The sequence below is a fragment of the Lathyrus oleraceus genome, chromosome 7 (genome assembly GCF_024323335.1).
Source record: "Lathyrus oleraceus cultivar Zhongwan6 chromosome 7, CAAS_Psat_ZW6_1.0, whole genome shotgun sequence".
NCBI lineage: Eukaryota > Viridiplantae > Streptophyta > Magnoliopsida > Fabales > Fabaceae > Lathyrus > Lathyrus oleraceus.
The window spans coordinates 264,250,894-264,266,909 of record NC_066585.1 but is presented as its reverse complement, the minus strand read 5'-3'; the positions used below and the strand labels follow the sequence as shown (position 1 = coordinate 264,266,909).

General features: G+C 38.5%; 1 protein-coding gene across 1 annotated transcript; it reads left to right on the top strand.

Moving 5' to 3' along the window:
* The first annotated feature begins 242 nt into the window (after nt 1-242).
* Nucleotides 243-2,341, top strand: LOC127105672 (uncharacterized). The gene has a single exon (XM_051042873.1). It carries the CDS (start codon nt 356-358, stop codon nt 2,264-2,266), a length of 1,911 nt encoding a protein of 636 aa, XP_050898830.1. The 5' UTR covers nt 243-355; the 3' UTR covers nt 2,267-2,341.
* The last annotated feature ends 13,675 nt before the right edge of the window (nt 2,342-16,016 follow it).

The window sequence follows — 16,016 nt, the reverse complement described above, 5'->3', positions numbered from 1 at the left end:
TGTGAGTCTGAAAAAGTAACAACAATGCTATAAATTATATATTATATTTAACTTTAGTGTTTAACCAAATGGCTCCAAATAAATATTGCATTATTATACTTCTTTCATTTTTAAAATAAACATCACTTTAATAAATAAAATTTATTTCAAAATAAATATTATTTTAATTTATCCAATCCTATTATTTAATCATTATCATGAATATTATTTTTAATATGTTAATAAAAATAAAATTAATATGAGTTGCGAGTTGTTACTGGGACTAGAATTCTCTATTTTGCAGTGCCCGAACAAGCTACTGAAAATTTCCTCTTCCTCCTTTCATAAAATCCACAAACTCTTCCTTTTCTCAACAATGGCAATTACGTTATTATGGAATCTTCAAAACCTATGGCCATTTTCTTCCTTCAAATCCAACGAATTCAAATCCTCGAAACAACTGGTAAACAAACTCAACATCCCCGATCACACCAAACAATTCGTATTCGCATTACGCGATCCCAAAACCCAATCCCTAATTTACATTCTCTCGTCTCTTAACCTATCGGAACGATCGTCTTTCGATGCGCAATCTCTCATCGATGAAATTAAACCTGACGCCGTTATTGTTCAAGCTGGTCCCGGTGCCGGTGGTTTTTCCCCTTTTGAAGACGAGGAGTTTGATGTTCCGGTACCTACTTCTTCTTTTGGTGTTGTTAAACGGTGTTTTGTTGATAAAATTGGTAGGGATAAGTATGAGAGTGTTGCGGGGGATTTTGTTCTTAGGGAGATTTTTGGGACTGGGTTTAATGGCCATTTGTTGGCGGCTAAAAAGGCTGCTCATGATGTTGGTTCGGATTTCATTGTTGTTCAATCGCCTTTAGGGAGTTCTTCTTGGAGTAACAACAATGATAGTAATAGTAATAGTAATAATAATAATAATAATTCTGGTGGTGTTGATGGTGGAAATAGGTTTATGAGTATTGTGAATAGTTTGGTTCCTCAGCAGCAAAGTGCGGGGTTGATGGCTTTGAGGAGGTTTTCTGTTAATAAAGATGTTAGGATGGTGTTGGCAGAGGGTTTATCTGGCTATATGGATCCTCTTTTGATTGGTAATAGTAAGAATGGCTCTGTTTCAGAGGCGGGTTCGGTGGAAATTCAGCCGACAACTAGTTATGATACTCCTGCTTTTGCGAAGTCTGTTTATCCTTTGCTTGAGGACTTGCATGATATGTTTTCTGATTTACCGTCGATGGGGAACGCGTTGGCGCATGTGCAGAAGATGTTGTTGGATGTGAATAGAGGGGAGGTTCTTGATACTAGAATGGTTTCTGAGGTTTATACTTTTAGGATTGCAGTTGAGGGGCTTAGGATAGCTTTAAATAATAAGGGGTTGCGGCCAATTGGTGAGAAAGGTGTTTCGAAGTCGGATAAGGTTGAGTTCTCGGAGCTTGAGGTTGATGAGAAGTCACAAGTGCTGTTTGCACAGTCTATTCGCAGCCAGACAGATAGGTTTAAAACCATTGTGGCAGTAGTTGATGCTGGTGTTTTAGCGGGTATTAGGAAACACTGGGATACTCCTCTTCCTGATGAAGTTAAAGAGCTTGTTGGAGAATTAATCACATATTCTGAAGGTAAAGGGGTTAGTTTAAATTATGGTGACAGGAAGCGGTTGTTAGCAGATAGACCTGTGGTGGCAGTTGGGGCTGGAGCAACAGCAGTTTTAGGAGCTTCATCTCTGACCAAGGTGGTTCCCATGTCGACGCTGACCAAGGTTGTTACTTTCAAAATTCCAACTTCACTCAAGATTATTCTCAGCCAAATGCAGAAAATACTGAGTGTTGCAGTTGGTCCATCTAAAGTTGTGGCACCCGGCTTTGCGACTTCTGGAGCCAAAACATCGGGTTTCATGAAGGCAGCTGCATCTGCTGAAAAGATTAGAGTCGTTACTCACAGTGTTATAGCCTCTGTTGAAAAAACCAGTGTTTCAGCTATGAGGACGGCATTCTATGAAATAATGAGGAAGCGAAAGTTGCAGCGTGTTGGCTTCTTGCCGTGGGCTACATTTGCAGGCAGCATCGGAACTTGCACAGGCTTGCTTTTGTATGGTGATGGGATTGAGTGCGCTATTGAATCTCTCCCTGCCGCCCCCTCAATCGCCAGTTTGGGTCGTGGAATTCAAAATCTACACGAGGCATCTCAAGCGGTGATGCAAACAGAAGGAACTAGAGTCCAAAAATCAATAGAATCTCTTGTAAACAGAATAAGAAAGGCAAGGGATCAATAGAGAAACAATATAATTCTTTTTGATGTATAGTTGTTTGTGGTTTTCTTCATAAAGTGGTGATAACATGATTGGTAAGCGTTCTTTTTTATGTACATAATTTTTTGTTGCAGATCTGGTCGAATTTTACAGTGCTTAACTTTATATTAGGAAGTGTATAATACATACACATTTTTTCAATCATAATGGACATGATTAGAAAAATGAATATTTTTCCCTTCTTCCTCACAGCTGTTCTATTTGTTTTAATCTTAACATGTATCCTTCCATTCTTTGCTGTTAAAGAAAGTTTTTTGTAACTTCTCTGGTTCATATTAACCCTTGAAGTGGACCATATCTGATTGATTCGCAAATACATACTTCCGACAATTAAGAAGCCCTGTATTTTTGAGAAGTAATATAAAATACAGGCCTTTTAATACTTTCAAATTTTGTGATGCATAGTATTATTGGAATTGATTTTGTGAACATTGAAGATTCAAGCTCACAAAAATGGTTTCTTTTACTGCAAGTGGTTCCGAAATTCAAATTTCTTGTCTAAACTTATCAAGAGGTCAATTTGACCCAGACCATTTGTTAAGTAGCTTACACCATAAACCATGTAATAATGCAACATGATCTTTGTCCTAAAAAACACAATCCTAATTTCATGGTCTATTCATTTCTTTTTAATATGAAGAAAGGCATCATGTCTGGCCAGGTTAATAGTTTTTGACTTATTTTACAAATCATGTTTGCTGTTTGGAAGCTAGAATAGCATCAATGTGATAGTGTTAATTGACATCTAACAAGATACTTAATGCTCAAATTCCATGGAGATTATTAATGCATGTGCTCTGCTTTGGTATATCTTTAGTTCAACTCTAGTATATATAACTTGGAATTTAATACATTGGATTTTGATTATTTGAAGATTAGTAGTGTGTTTGTGCATCGGTTTATTATGAGTTACACACATTCCAATGCACAAAATATGAGAGCAGAAATTTCTTGCTACTGTGTGAATGTGAGTCTGGCAGTGGCATGGGTTTTGGACGGATACACAGACATGGTATGAGTTTTTTTCTTACAATAAACATGCTATATGAGTTGGTAGTTGTTAATGTTACAAGTATCTAGAATTTCAGTGTTTTACCTTTGTTTGATAATGTGGAAGAGTAATTAGCATATGCTCATATTCTTTTTAGTTTCTTTTCCTACATTGTTCTTAAAAGTGATGGATGGAGGCATTAGATTTACTATTTATGATTCTTGTTGCAGTAGAAACTTTTCACATTTTCTTCAAGCTCATTCTCAACATCCTTTTCTTGGAAGGTTACTGTAAAGTTGTAAGTACAAGTAGAAAACAATAGCTTAGTTTTTCTTCGAATTCCTGTCACTTTCCCTGAATTGAAATTACTAATTAGGACAAGTCATTCACATTGTGTGTACTTTATTCATGAATAGCTAGTATTTGTTTTTATTTGTTGAATAAATGTAAAAAAATGATCCCATACTGAAACAAAAAAATCATAGTTTAAACAATATCTTCTTACTCTAATGCATTTTGCAGCAATAGCATCTTCAAAGCCAGTTGAGAAGATTTTTTTTGAAGATTTAGATTAAGGAAAATGTAAGAGTTTGGATTTAGGGAGTGTGATAGGAATGAAAATTTAGGATTCTGTAATTTATATTGATGGCAATTTGCAGTACATAAAATGATGAGTACAAAGATAATAGTGGAATGTAATTCCACTTCTTACGGTACGGAAAATAAGATAGAATCCAAGGGAAGAGAAGAATAATTCCAAAAGGGAGAAGGTTCTAATTACTCCTGCCATCACTAGATCCCTAGCTCCCACTAAATAGTAAAGTCCTCCAAAAGTTTGTTAGGCTTTTTCTCTCTGGTACTCTTTCTTGTTGCCTTCCTTTCCGCATCACATGCCACCTGGCCTTTTCTAATTTTTGTATTAGCTCCCATCAATGTTTGTGAAGTTCCATTTGTACCCTCAGCCTCAATCATAACATTACTCCCTCCATTGAAACTAACCTTGTCCTCAAGGTTAAGGGATGGAAATGTGGTCTGCAACTGACACCAATCCTCCCAGGTAGCATCCTCCGCTGCGAAACCTGTCCATTGAACCAACACCTGTCTGATTGGTCTATCCTGAACCATGATCATGCGAGACTGCAGAATACGTTGAGGCATGATTAGAGGACCGTGAGCTGTGGTAATCAATGGCAAGGGCATATAGGGTGTGGAGTGAGGCCCCTGGCACGGTTTGAGAAGAGAGACATGAAACACGGGGTGGATTTTTGCCGTTGGAGGCAGTGCTAGTTTGTAAGCCACTGTCCCGACACGCGATAACACTTCGAAAGGCCCAAAGTAGCGAAGACCAAGCTTTTGATTCTTACGCAAGGCAACAGAAACTTGACGGTAAGGTTGAAGCTTGACTAAAACCTTGTCACCTACTGCAAATTCGACGAAGCGACGCCGTTTATCAGCAAATTTTTTCATATGGTTTTGAGCCTTAGCCAGATTGGCTTTCAGTTGAGCTAAAACAGCATCACGCTCACAGAGTAAATCCTGCAAGGTAGGAGGATCAGATTGCTGTAATTCATACTTAATCACTTGAGGGGGGTCTCTGCCATACACTGCTCGAAAGGGTGTCATGCCGATGCTGGTGTGGTATGAAGTGTTATACCAGAATTCCACCCAAGGCAAGAACCGAAACCAGTGTTGTGGGTTGTCTGCGGTGAAACAACGGAGGTACAACTCTACACATTTGTTAAGTGCCTCTGATTGACCGTCCGATTGCGGATGATAGGCAGAACTCATGTTCAGAGTGGTGCCACTTAGTCGAAAAAGGTGTTGCCAAAACTTGCTGAGAAAGACTTTGTCACGGTCCGACACAATACTCTTGGGAAAACCATGGAGTTTGACAACTGAATGCATAAAAGCGTGAGCTACAGAGAGGCTCGAGTAATCACTCTTCAGCGGCGTCAAGTGACAATATTTGGAAAGGCGATCAATGACCACTAGCAAGACGGTGTAACCGTGCGATGGGGGAAGCCCGGTAATGAAATCCATTGCCACATCTTCCCAAATTTGTGAGGGGATAGGAAGTGGTTGGAGCAGGCCCGAGGGTAGTGTGTTAGCAGTCTTGGCTTGCTGACAGATGAGGCAGTTTGAGATGAAAGTAGTGACATCTCTGTGCAGAGTTAACCAAAAAAATTGAGCAGTAATGCGTGCTTTGGTGCGAGTAATGCCGGAATGGCCTCCCAACTGGGAACTGTGAAATTCCTGAAGTATAGAATTAATCAGGTCAGGCGCTGCAGGTATCACGAGTCTGTCTTTCCAGTAAAGTAACCCATTCTTATGGGAATATGCAGTTTTTGGTGGCGAGCCTTCAATACACTGCTGTAAGATGGATGCATATAAACCATCTGTTATCCCCGCTTGTTTTATCTGTTGCAATAGAGAGGAATGTATGGAGGAAAGGGATAGCATGAAGGAACGGGACAAGGCATCCGCTGCAATGTTATCCTTTCCCGGCTTGTACTCAATAGTGAAATTATACCCCAAAAATTTATGAAGCCATGCCTGTTGTTCCGGAGTTTGGATGGACTGTTCCGTCAAAGATTTAAGACTCTTCTGATCCGTACGTATGATAAATTGATGACCGATGAGGTAGTGGCGAAATTTGGAAATAGCCTCACTAATAGCATATAGCTCTCGCACATAGGCACTCTGTTTTTGCATCCTTGGGCTCAGCTTTTTGGAGAAAAAAGCAATGGGATGTTTGGCTTGACTCAGTACTGCCCCAATGCCAGATCCGGATGCGTCAGTTTCCAAAATGAAGGGTTTGGAAAAATCTGGTAAACTGAGAACAGGCGCAACTGTTAATGCTCGTTTCAGATTATGAAATGCCGCAGCAGCCTGGTCATTCCAAAGGAATGAATCCTTCTTTAGAAGATCAGTTAAAGGTAGAGCAATCGAAGCGTAACCTTGTATGAAGCGCCTATAATAACCAGTGAGTCCAAGGAAGCCGCGTAGTTGTTTCAGATTAGACGGTCTTGGCCACTCAAGCACTGCTTGTACTTTTGAGCTATCCATTGCAACACCTTGCCCTGAAACTGTATGGCCGAGGTAGTCAATCTGTGTAAGGCCAAAGCAACACTTGGAGAGTTTAGCACACAAGGAATGTTCCTGTAAAAGCTGCAAGACCTCCTCCAAATGACACAAGTGAGCATGCCAAGAAGGACTATATATCAGAATATCGTCAAAGAAGACCAACACTGACTTACGAAGCTGTTGGCGAAACACTTGATTCATAAGGCTTTGGAATGAAGCCGGCGCATTTGTCAACCCGAAGGGCATTACGAGCCACTCATACAACCCTTGGTGAGTTCGAAAGGCAGTCTTGTGACGATCTTCAGGCCTAACCAAGATTTGATGGTAACCGGACAACAAATCTAGTTTGGAAAAGGAAGTAGCACTGAACAACTCATCAAGCAATTCATCCACGGTAGGAATAGGGAAACTGTCCTTTATAGTGATAGCGTTTAGAGCTCTATAGTCGGTACAAAATCGCCATGATCCGTCCTTCTTTTTGACCAATAATACCGGTGATGAAAATGGGCTAGAACTTGGCTGTATAATACCCTGTTGTAACATTTCCATGACCATTTTCTCAATCTGTGATTTTTGACTATGAGCATAGCGGTACGGTTTAACCTTGACAGGGTTACTTCCTTTAACAAGGGGAATGGCATGGTCCTGAGTCCTTTTAGGTGGAAGGCCAGTAGGAGGGTTAAAAACCATACTATATTTCAGGAGCAGTGTACGCAATTCATGGTCGAGGTCCATCGGTATCTCCAAATTAGGAGTGACAACACTCTGTGTACTGATAAAGTGGAGTGAAAAACACTCAGCAATAGATTTAGTAGCGGACAATCTTTTAATGTGATGATAGTGGGCCTGAGAAGGAGTCCTGGTTTGTTCACCGTGCCAAGTAATAAAGGTGTTGTCTAGGTGGAACTTAATAGACATAGCACGATAATCGGCGATATGAGGACCTAGTGTGGCAAGCCATGGTGCCCCTAGGACCAAATCTGCACCAGTTAGGGGTAGTAAATAGACAGGTAATGTAACTGTGTGACCCTGAATTGATACCTGAAGGTTGTTGACAAAACCAGCTACTTCTAAGGATTGTCCGTTTCCTACCAACACTTTGAATTGAGAAGCATGCTCAACAGGAAGTTGTAAGAACTTTGCAATGCGTGGTTGGAGGAAGTTATCCGAGCTGCCACTATCTATAAGAACTTGGACCGGTTTCCCTTGAATGTGACCCAAGAATCGGAGAGTCCCCACTCCCGCGGAGCCATTAAGGGCATTGAAGGAGAGATGGTGGTCCTGAGTGTTTTGAGTCTCTTCGTCAGTGGCGTCCACAGGAGAATCCAACAAACCTTCCTCGGATGTTACAATATCTTCATCATCGGCTTGCAATAGAAGGTACTGACGATTCGGACAACGGTGAGAGAAGGAAAACTTCTCGTCACAAGTGAAACAAAGGCCCTTGTCCCGGCGCAACTGCATTTCTGCCGGCGAGATATTCTTGACGGATGGTGTACGCGACAGTTGTGGTCTGGGTTTAAGGTTGGGGGTGGGAAGAAGAGGTGGTAATGGGTTTTGGTTTATCGTTGAAGTTGGGTTACGATTTTGGTTATTGGGGAAAGAAGAGAGGGGTCGGGTTATTGGAGCTGCTTGGAAGGGTTTGGGCCGGGTCGGGTATTTTTCTTCAAACAACTTGGCCAAGGCACAGGCTCTGGAAAGGGTACGGGGTGATTGGGCCAACACGTCACGTTTGATTTCGGGTCGGAGTCCGCTAATGAAACAATCCAAAATAGCATCGGAGCTTAACCCTTCAGATCGATTAGCAAGAGCGGTGAATTGCAGGTAGTAGGAGTTAACAGTGTCTGTTTGGGTGAGTTTGAAGAGGGTGTTGCGGGGTAAATCGTAAGGTGAAGGTCCGAATTCAAGTTCCAGGGCTCTGGTAAGGCCAATCCATGACTGAAAGGGATTGTCGCGTGCTCGCATTTGAAACCAGGGAACAACATCCTTGTCCATGTGAACAGCGGCGATGGTCAAACGCTGCGTATCCGGTGTTGAATAAAACTCAAAGAACTGCTCTGCTTTGAATATCCAATGGAGCACATCATTTCCATCAAAACGCGGAAAATCAAGCTTCACGTTTCGAACCTGAAATGGTGGCGGTGTCGTGTGTGAGTTTGACCCACCTGAGATGGCTGAATCAATTTTGAGTGTACCCAGATGAGCCTCAACGCGTTCCAAACGACCCAGATCTGTGTTTCGATGATGGAGGTATTCAGAGTGGCGTCGCTCGGCATCCTCTGCGAGCTTCTGTATGGTAGCGGCCATGGAGGTGATTGCCGTTTGGAGTTCCTTCATACGCGTGTTTTCAGCCATAGTGGGGATGAAAGCACCAATGTAAGAGTTTGGATTTAGGGAGTGTGATAGGAATGAAAATTTAGGATTCTGTAATTTATATTGATGGCAATTTGCAGTACATAAAATGATGAGTACAAAGATAATAGTGGAATGTAATTCCACTTCTTACGGTACGGAAAATAAGATAGAATCCAAGGGAAGAGAAGAATAATTCCAAAAGGGAGAAGGTTCTAATTACTCCTGCCATCACTAGATCCCTAGCTCCCACTAAATAGTAAAGTCCTCCAAAAGTTTGTTAGGCTTTTTCTCTCTGGTACTCTTTCTTGTTGCCTTCCTTTCCGCATCACATGCCACCTGGCCTTTTCTAATTTTTGTATCAGCTCCCATCAATGTTTGTGAAGTTCCATTTGTACCCTCAGCCTCAATCATAACAGAAAAAGAGAAATGTTTGTGTGATTTGCAGTCAGATTCTCTATTTCTACTATCTGAGCAATAAATATAATTTACATTTTATTTTTCAAAAAATTAAACACTCACTATAAGAGTTAGAGTTTGACCCAACTCACACCCAAAACTTTATTGAACTTGACACGGTTGATGACCTGTTGATGACTTATGATCTGGTTGATAGACTTCTATGTCGTATCAGAAACCGACATGGATCTTCGGAATAGTTACTACGTAAGTGTGCATATGTACATGAATATATTTGCTATCAACTTTCAATACTCATTAAAATTGTCTACATGAATCTATTTGCTACCAACCTTCAATACTTACATTAAAACCCTGGTAGGGCTGTTAAGTTATAGTTTGATCAAAAAATTAACCCGAACTAAACTGAACTATAGTTAAGGTTATTTAAATAGAACCTGACTGAAGTTATAATTGAATTGAACCAAATTCATTGATTTAGTATGCCAGTTTGGCATTCCGAATCGTATTTAGAAGATAAATTTTCCCAAATCAAACCACCAAATAGTTATACTTAGATGATTTTTTTTAATATTGTTTTACATGTTTTTTTATTTAAAAATCATTTCCTATCTATTTGACAAACACAACCTCCAATCTTCAAATCAAAATCACAAAACATAAAGTGTACTAATACAAAAAAAAAAAATTAATTACTATACACTGTCAGCGTAAAAAATTTTACACCGTCGGTTCATCACCATCACCCGTTTGTATTACTTTATAGATTTTTAAAATAAAAGTCAAACTTTTTTTAATATCCAACGTCTATAATTAACTGATGGTATAAAACCCTTTTACACTGACAGTGTATTTCAATTAATCTCAAAAAAAAAACCACAAATTAATCAATTATAGTATCTAATTACAACTATTACACAAAAGTGTACCAATATTTTGAAACTCCTTCATCTTGCAAGATCTTCTTCATCATCAATATTAACCGGTGTTTAAGATGTTATCTCTATAAAACAAAATTAAAAATTAACATAAATAAACCAAGTTAAGTTCTGAGCTATAGGTATATCATGTACAAAAACCAAGTTCCACATTTACATTAAAACACAAATGAACTTGTCCTCCAAAACTTGTTCATTTCCATATTTACATTTTGCAAAGTAAAATCTGATTGTTTTTCTTCTCGAATTCCTTCAGCTAATTGCCATCACCTAGAAACCTTTGCAAGACTTGGGTGACAAAATTCAGATCCAACCCTAAGGGTGCTAAGGTGAACAAAGATGCAATGGCACTAATAAACTCTTTTCTTTTAATTTTGATACATATGAATAAACTGTTTATCAAATTTTCTTAGTTTTGATGTATATGAATATTTGAACGCTATATTTTTTCTTTTGGGGTTTGTTTTAAAAAAGTTATATGTTTTTCTACCATTGATTTTTATATTTATGTTAAATAAGAATATTAACTTTTAAACTACATATGAGCAGTTAATTAATAAGAGAAGAATGCCCTCAATAATATTTTTACGGTGAAGAATGAGCAGTTAATTAATAATAGAAGAATGCATTTAATAATGTTTTTAATGTGAAGAAGAAGCTATAATAAATGGATAGCAAGGTTGGGAGAGAGAGCGCCAAGAGAAAGAGCAAGACGCATCAGCTTGCAATTTAAAAGATTAAATAATAATTTAACAATATAGTATTTAGGAAGAGGAAATGTTGAATTATAATTTCTTATGTTGAAGTAGATAGTGTTCGACTGAAACAATGATGTGTTGAAATGTGTAGTGTGCGTCGAGTTGTATTAGATGTCGAAGTGTCGAAACTGGTTATTTGACACGGGATTTCGACTTAGATCAAAATAGGTATTTTGGGTCTTTGTAATTTTTGGGCATTAACTTTGGGAGCAAGTTAGCTCAATTATAAATAGAGGGAGTAATCCCTATTTTCATAACAATCTTGTAATCGCTTGCAGTTGCAAAATTAACGAGATTTTCCGTAGGTTATGGACAGAGAGACTATACAGAAATCATCTTATTCCCCAATTTCCATCAAATCTTAATCTTCTTTCTTATTCAATTTTCTTTTATTATTTTCATCATCATTGTGCAGCGATACAATTTTGCAACCAAGGTTGGTTGATTCACTCGAGTGAAGAACAAGTGAGAATTCGACCGGTTGATTGGATCTTATTCATCAAGATTGATTTGGAATTACTCAAAGTTTTGGGTTTAATTTTAACATTTTATATCTAGAGCACTGGCTAAGCGATTCGTGGGAAGCAAAACACGATGGTGACGAATTATCTGAACGAGCATTTTCCGTCGAGTCTCCAATTCTGAATAATCATAATTATGAGAATTGATGCAAGCAGATAAAGGTTGTCTTTTGCTATCAAGATCTTTGGGATCTTGTGAAGGAGGGAGTGACACTGATTGCAACAAACACGACGAATGAAGAAAAAGTTGCACACAAAGAATTAAAGAAGAGAGATTATAAAGCTCTCTTTATAATCCATCAATGTGTTGATTATGATAAATTTGAAAAGGTTAGTGATGTTGAATCAACGAAAGAAGCATGGAAAATTCTTGAAAAATCGTTTGGAGACGGAGAGAAGGTGAAAGAGGTCAGGTTACAAACTCACAAAATAATGTATGAATTGATTCAGATGGAAGACAATGAAAGCATAACCGATTTTTTTCACTAGGATTACAAAACTGGTGAATCAAATTAAGGTATGTGGATAAGTGTTGACATTAAGATTTGTTGTTTCAAAGATCTTGAGGTCATTGGCTCCAAAGTTCGACCGCATGGTAGTAGTCATAGAAGATTCTAAAGATTTGTCAACATTTACAAAGGAAGAGCTTCAAGGGAAGCTTGAATCTCATGAACAACGAATGGTTGAAAGAGCTACAGGAAAGTCGAAGAGTGATGTGGCTTTACAGGCGCAATCATCAAGAGAAAAGAAAGGCAAAAGGAAGTGGGTCGACAACAAAGGTAGAGGAGGCTACAATAGTTCGACATGTCGAAATAGACAAGAAGGAGGTTGGTAGAACCAGAGAATACCCTCATACCAAAGCAACCAAAGAGGTAGTGGTGCAGGAGGAAGAGGTTGTGGTCGAAAACCTGACAAAAGTCACATTCAGTGTTTCAATTGTTAGAAGTATGGTCATTACTCAAGTGATTGTTTCTTGTCTGCAAAGCATGATGAAGAAGAGATGTTGTTGATGGTCACAACAAGAGATGAAGAAAAATTTCAGGATCAATGGTACTTGGACTCAGGGTGCTCATCACACATGATTGGTAGGAAAGATTGGTTTGTCAACATGAAACCCTTAATGAAGAACATGGTAAAATTTGCAAATGGAAATACTCTAGCAGCTAAACGTATTGGTGATGTTCTGATTATGAGGAAAGATGGAAAGAGGTCAGTAATTTCCAATGTATTCTACATACCATGCATAAAAAGTAATTTGCTCAGCATAGGGAAGTTGGTCGAAAAGAACTATAAAGTGTCGATCGAAGGCAAGATGATGAGAGTTCTCGACTCAGGTGAAAGGTTAATCTTGAAGGCACCTCTCAGAATAGAACCTTCAGGATTGAACTTAATATGATGGAGCACAAGTGCCTTGCAACTGCAGTTAGCAGAGATGAATGAATATGGAACTATAGACTTGGTCATCTCAATTTCAAAGACATCAGAGATCTGAAAAGAAGAAATATGGTTTCAGGGTTACCAAAAATCGACATTCCAAATGAAGTGTGTGAAGAATGTGTGCAGGAAAAACAACATATAACAACTTCAGTAAGGAGGTAGGAAAAAAGTCTAAGGAAATTCTTGAAATCATATACTCTGATATGTGTGGTCCTATCCAGGTGGATTCGATTGAAGGTAACAAATACTTTGTCACATTCGTAGATGATTTCAGTCGAAAATTATAGACTTACCTGATCAAGAAGAAAAGTGAAATGATCGAGGTATTTTCCAAGTTTAAATCTATGGTCGAAAGACAAAGTGGTCGAAAGCTCAATATTTTGAGGACTGATGGTGGTGGAGAATATGTGTCCAAAGACTTCAATGTATTATGCGAGAAAGAAGGGATTATGCATGAGGTGGTGCCACCCTACACTCCACAACAGAATGGAACGGCAAAAAGGAAGAATATAACCATCATGAACATGGTGAGAAGTATGTTGAAAGGCAAGCATCTACCCAAAGAATTATGGGGAGAAGCTGTGTTAACCGCAACATACATATTGAATAGATGTCCGACGAAGAAGCTAGAAGGAGTTATGCCAGAAGAATGTTGGTCTGGTGTCAAGCCTAGCTTAAGTCATCTGAAGGTATTTGGATCTATAACACATAGACATGTTCCATATCAATTGAGAATAAAATTTGATGACAAGTCGAGTCAGATGATCCTAATAGGATATCATTTGACTGGAGGTTACAAGTTGTTAGACCCAGCGAATAAGCAAGTAGTGATCAGCAAGGACATGATCATAGATGAGATTAAGGAATGAGATTGGACTAAAAATCTCAAGAAAGATTCAGTGAGAATATTATATGAAGAACCAGCAATTAAAGTCGAAAGAGAAGTTTGACAAGAAGAAGTCAGAGGTCAAGCAAGCACAATCAGACCTCAAAGAACAAGACACATGCCTGCAAGGTTGAAAGAATGTGTAATTATATCACATGATGTGGTCGATGATGAAGGTGAGCTAGTACACTATGCTTTTTATGCATATGTTGAACCAGTCAATGCAACTGAGGCGTTGAAGGATTCGAAGTAGGTGAAAGCAATGAATGAGGAACTGGAGTCCATCAAAGTCAACAACACATGATCACTTGTCGAATTTCTTCAAGCCAAGAAGGCAATCGATGTGAAGTGGGTATACAAGGTGAAGTTGAATCCCAAATGTGAAGTAACTCGACACAAGATAAGACTTGTGGCAAAAGGATTTCTTCAGAAGGAAGGAATCAAATTCAATGAAAATTTCACACTTGTTGCTAGGATCAAAATAATTAGGTTGATTGTTGGTCTAGAAAACATGAACAACTAGCACACATGTCAGATGGATGTGAAATATGCATTCCTGAATGGCCCCTTAGATGAAGAAGTGTATGTTGCATAACCAGTTGGGTTTGTGAAATAAGGTGAATTTGTATGGACCTAAGCAAGGTTCAAGAGCTTGGAATAAGAAGATAGATAGCTTTCTAAGGGAAAAGGAATTTGTGAAGTGCACAACTAAACATGAAGTATATGTAAGAATAAGCAATAGTGAGTTGCTTATATTATATCTCTATGTCGATGAACTATTGATAATAGGAAGTTGCAAGAAGGAGATCGAAGATTTCAAACATGACCTAAGTGAGGAGTTTGAAATGTCAGACTTGGGAAATCTCTCATATTTCCTTGGCATTGAGTGGTAGAGGTTTGATGATGCGTCAAAGAAGATATGCAGGCGAAATACTCAAGAGATTTGAGATGCAAGATTACAACCCAACTTAGACTCCAGCTAAGCCCAGATTGTAACTGTCGAAAGAAATAGATGAAGATGATATTGATCCAACACAGTACAAAAGACTTATTGGATCACTTCGATATATTTGTCATAGAAGGTCTGATCTAGCATACAGTGTAGGTATGGTGAGTAGATTAATGCAAAAGCCAAAGGTATCACACCTAACAGCGACGAAGAGGATACTAAGGTATCTGAAAGGAACTCTTGACTATGGAATTTTGTTTCCTGCAATTGATAAAGGAAAATAATAAAAGCTAGTGGGATACACCGACTCAAGTTGGTGTAGTGATGCTGAGGATAGAAAATTCACATCTGGTTATGTGTTTATGCTAGGTGGTGCACTAGTTGGTTGGAGTTCGAGAAAGGAACCAATAGTGGAACTGTAGTCGTGTGAAGCATAGTACATAACTACTTCTCTTTGTGTATGTCAAGCAACGTGGATGGTGAGTTTGGTCGAAGAGATTACAGGGAAGAATCATGTCCGCTATAAATCTGGCGAAGAATCTGATAGTGCATGAACGAAGCAAATACATCAAAATGAGGTTCCATTATCTTCGAGAGTAGGTAGCAAAAGCGAATTTGAACTTGGATTACTGCAAAACTGAGAATCAGATTGCAGACATCATGACGAAAGGAATGCAGGCTGAAGTGTTTAAGAAGTTAAGGTCTGTGATGAATATAGATAGCTTAGATAAAATGAATTAGGTGGTGTGTTGAATTGTAATTCCTTTTGTCGAAGCAGGTATCGAGTTGTATTAGATGTCGAAGTGTCGAAGCAGGTTGCTTGACACATGATTTCGACTTAGACCAAAATAGGTATTTTGGGCCTTTGTAATTTTTGGGCTTTAACTTAGAGAGCAAGCTAGCTCAATTATAAATAGAGGGAGTAACCCTTATTTTCATAACAATCTTGTAATCACTTGCAGTTTGAAAACTAACGAGATTTTCCACAGGCTATGGGTAAAGAGACACTCTGCAGAAATCATCTTCTTCCCCAAATTCCATCAAACCCTAAGCTTCTTTCTTATTCAAATTTTTCTTCTTATTTTCATCATCATTGTACAACGATAGAATCATGCAACCAAAGTTGGTTTATTCACTCGATTGGGAGTGAAGAACAATTGAGAGTTTGATCGGTTGATTGAATTTTCATCAAGATTGACTCGAAATTACTCAAAATTTTGAGTTTAATTCCAACAGGAAAAAACATCAATTTGCAATTTTATAGATTAAACAAATAGTTTAATAATATTGTAGTGTAATATCTGTTAAAATAACTTATATTCACATGGATTCTTTTAATTAGTACAATTCACTTGGGTACTAATACCCCCATTAAAAC

Bases quoted from the DNA above. Each gene is read 5' to 3' on its own strand.
- LOC127105672 (XM_051042873.1), top strand. From the start codon at position 356: ATGGCAATTACGTTATTATGGAATCTTCAAAACCTATGGCCATTTTCT.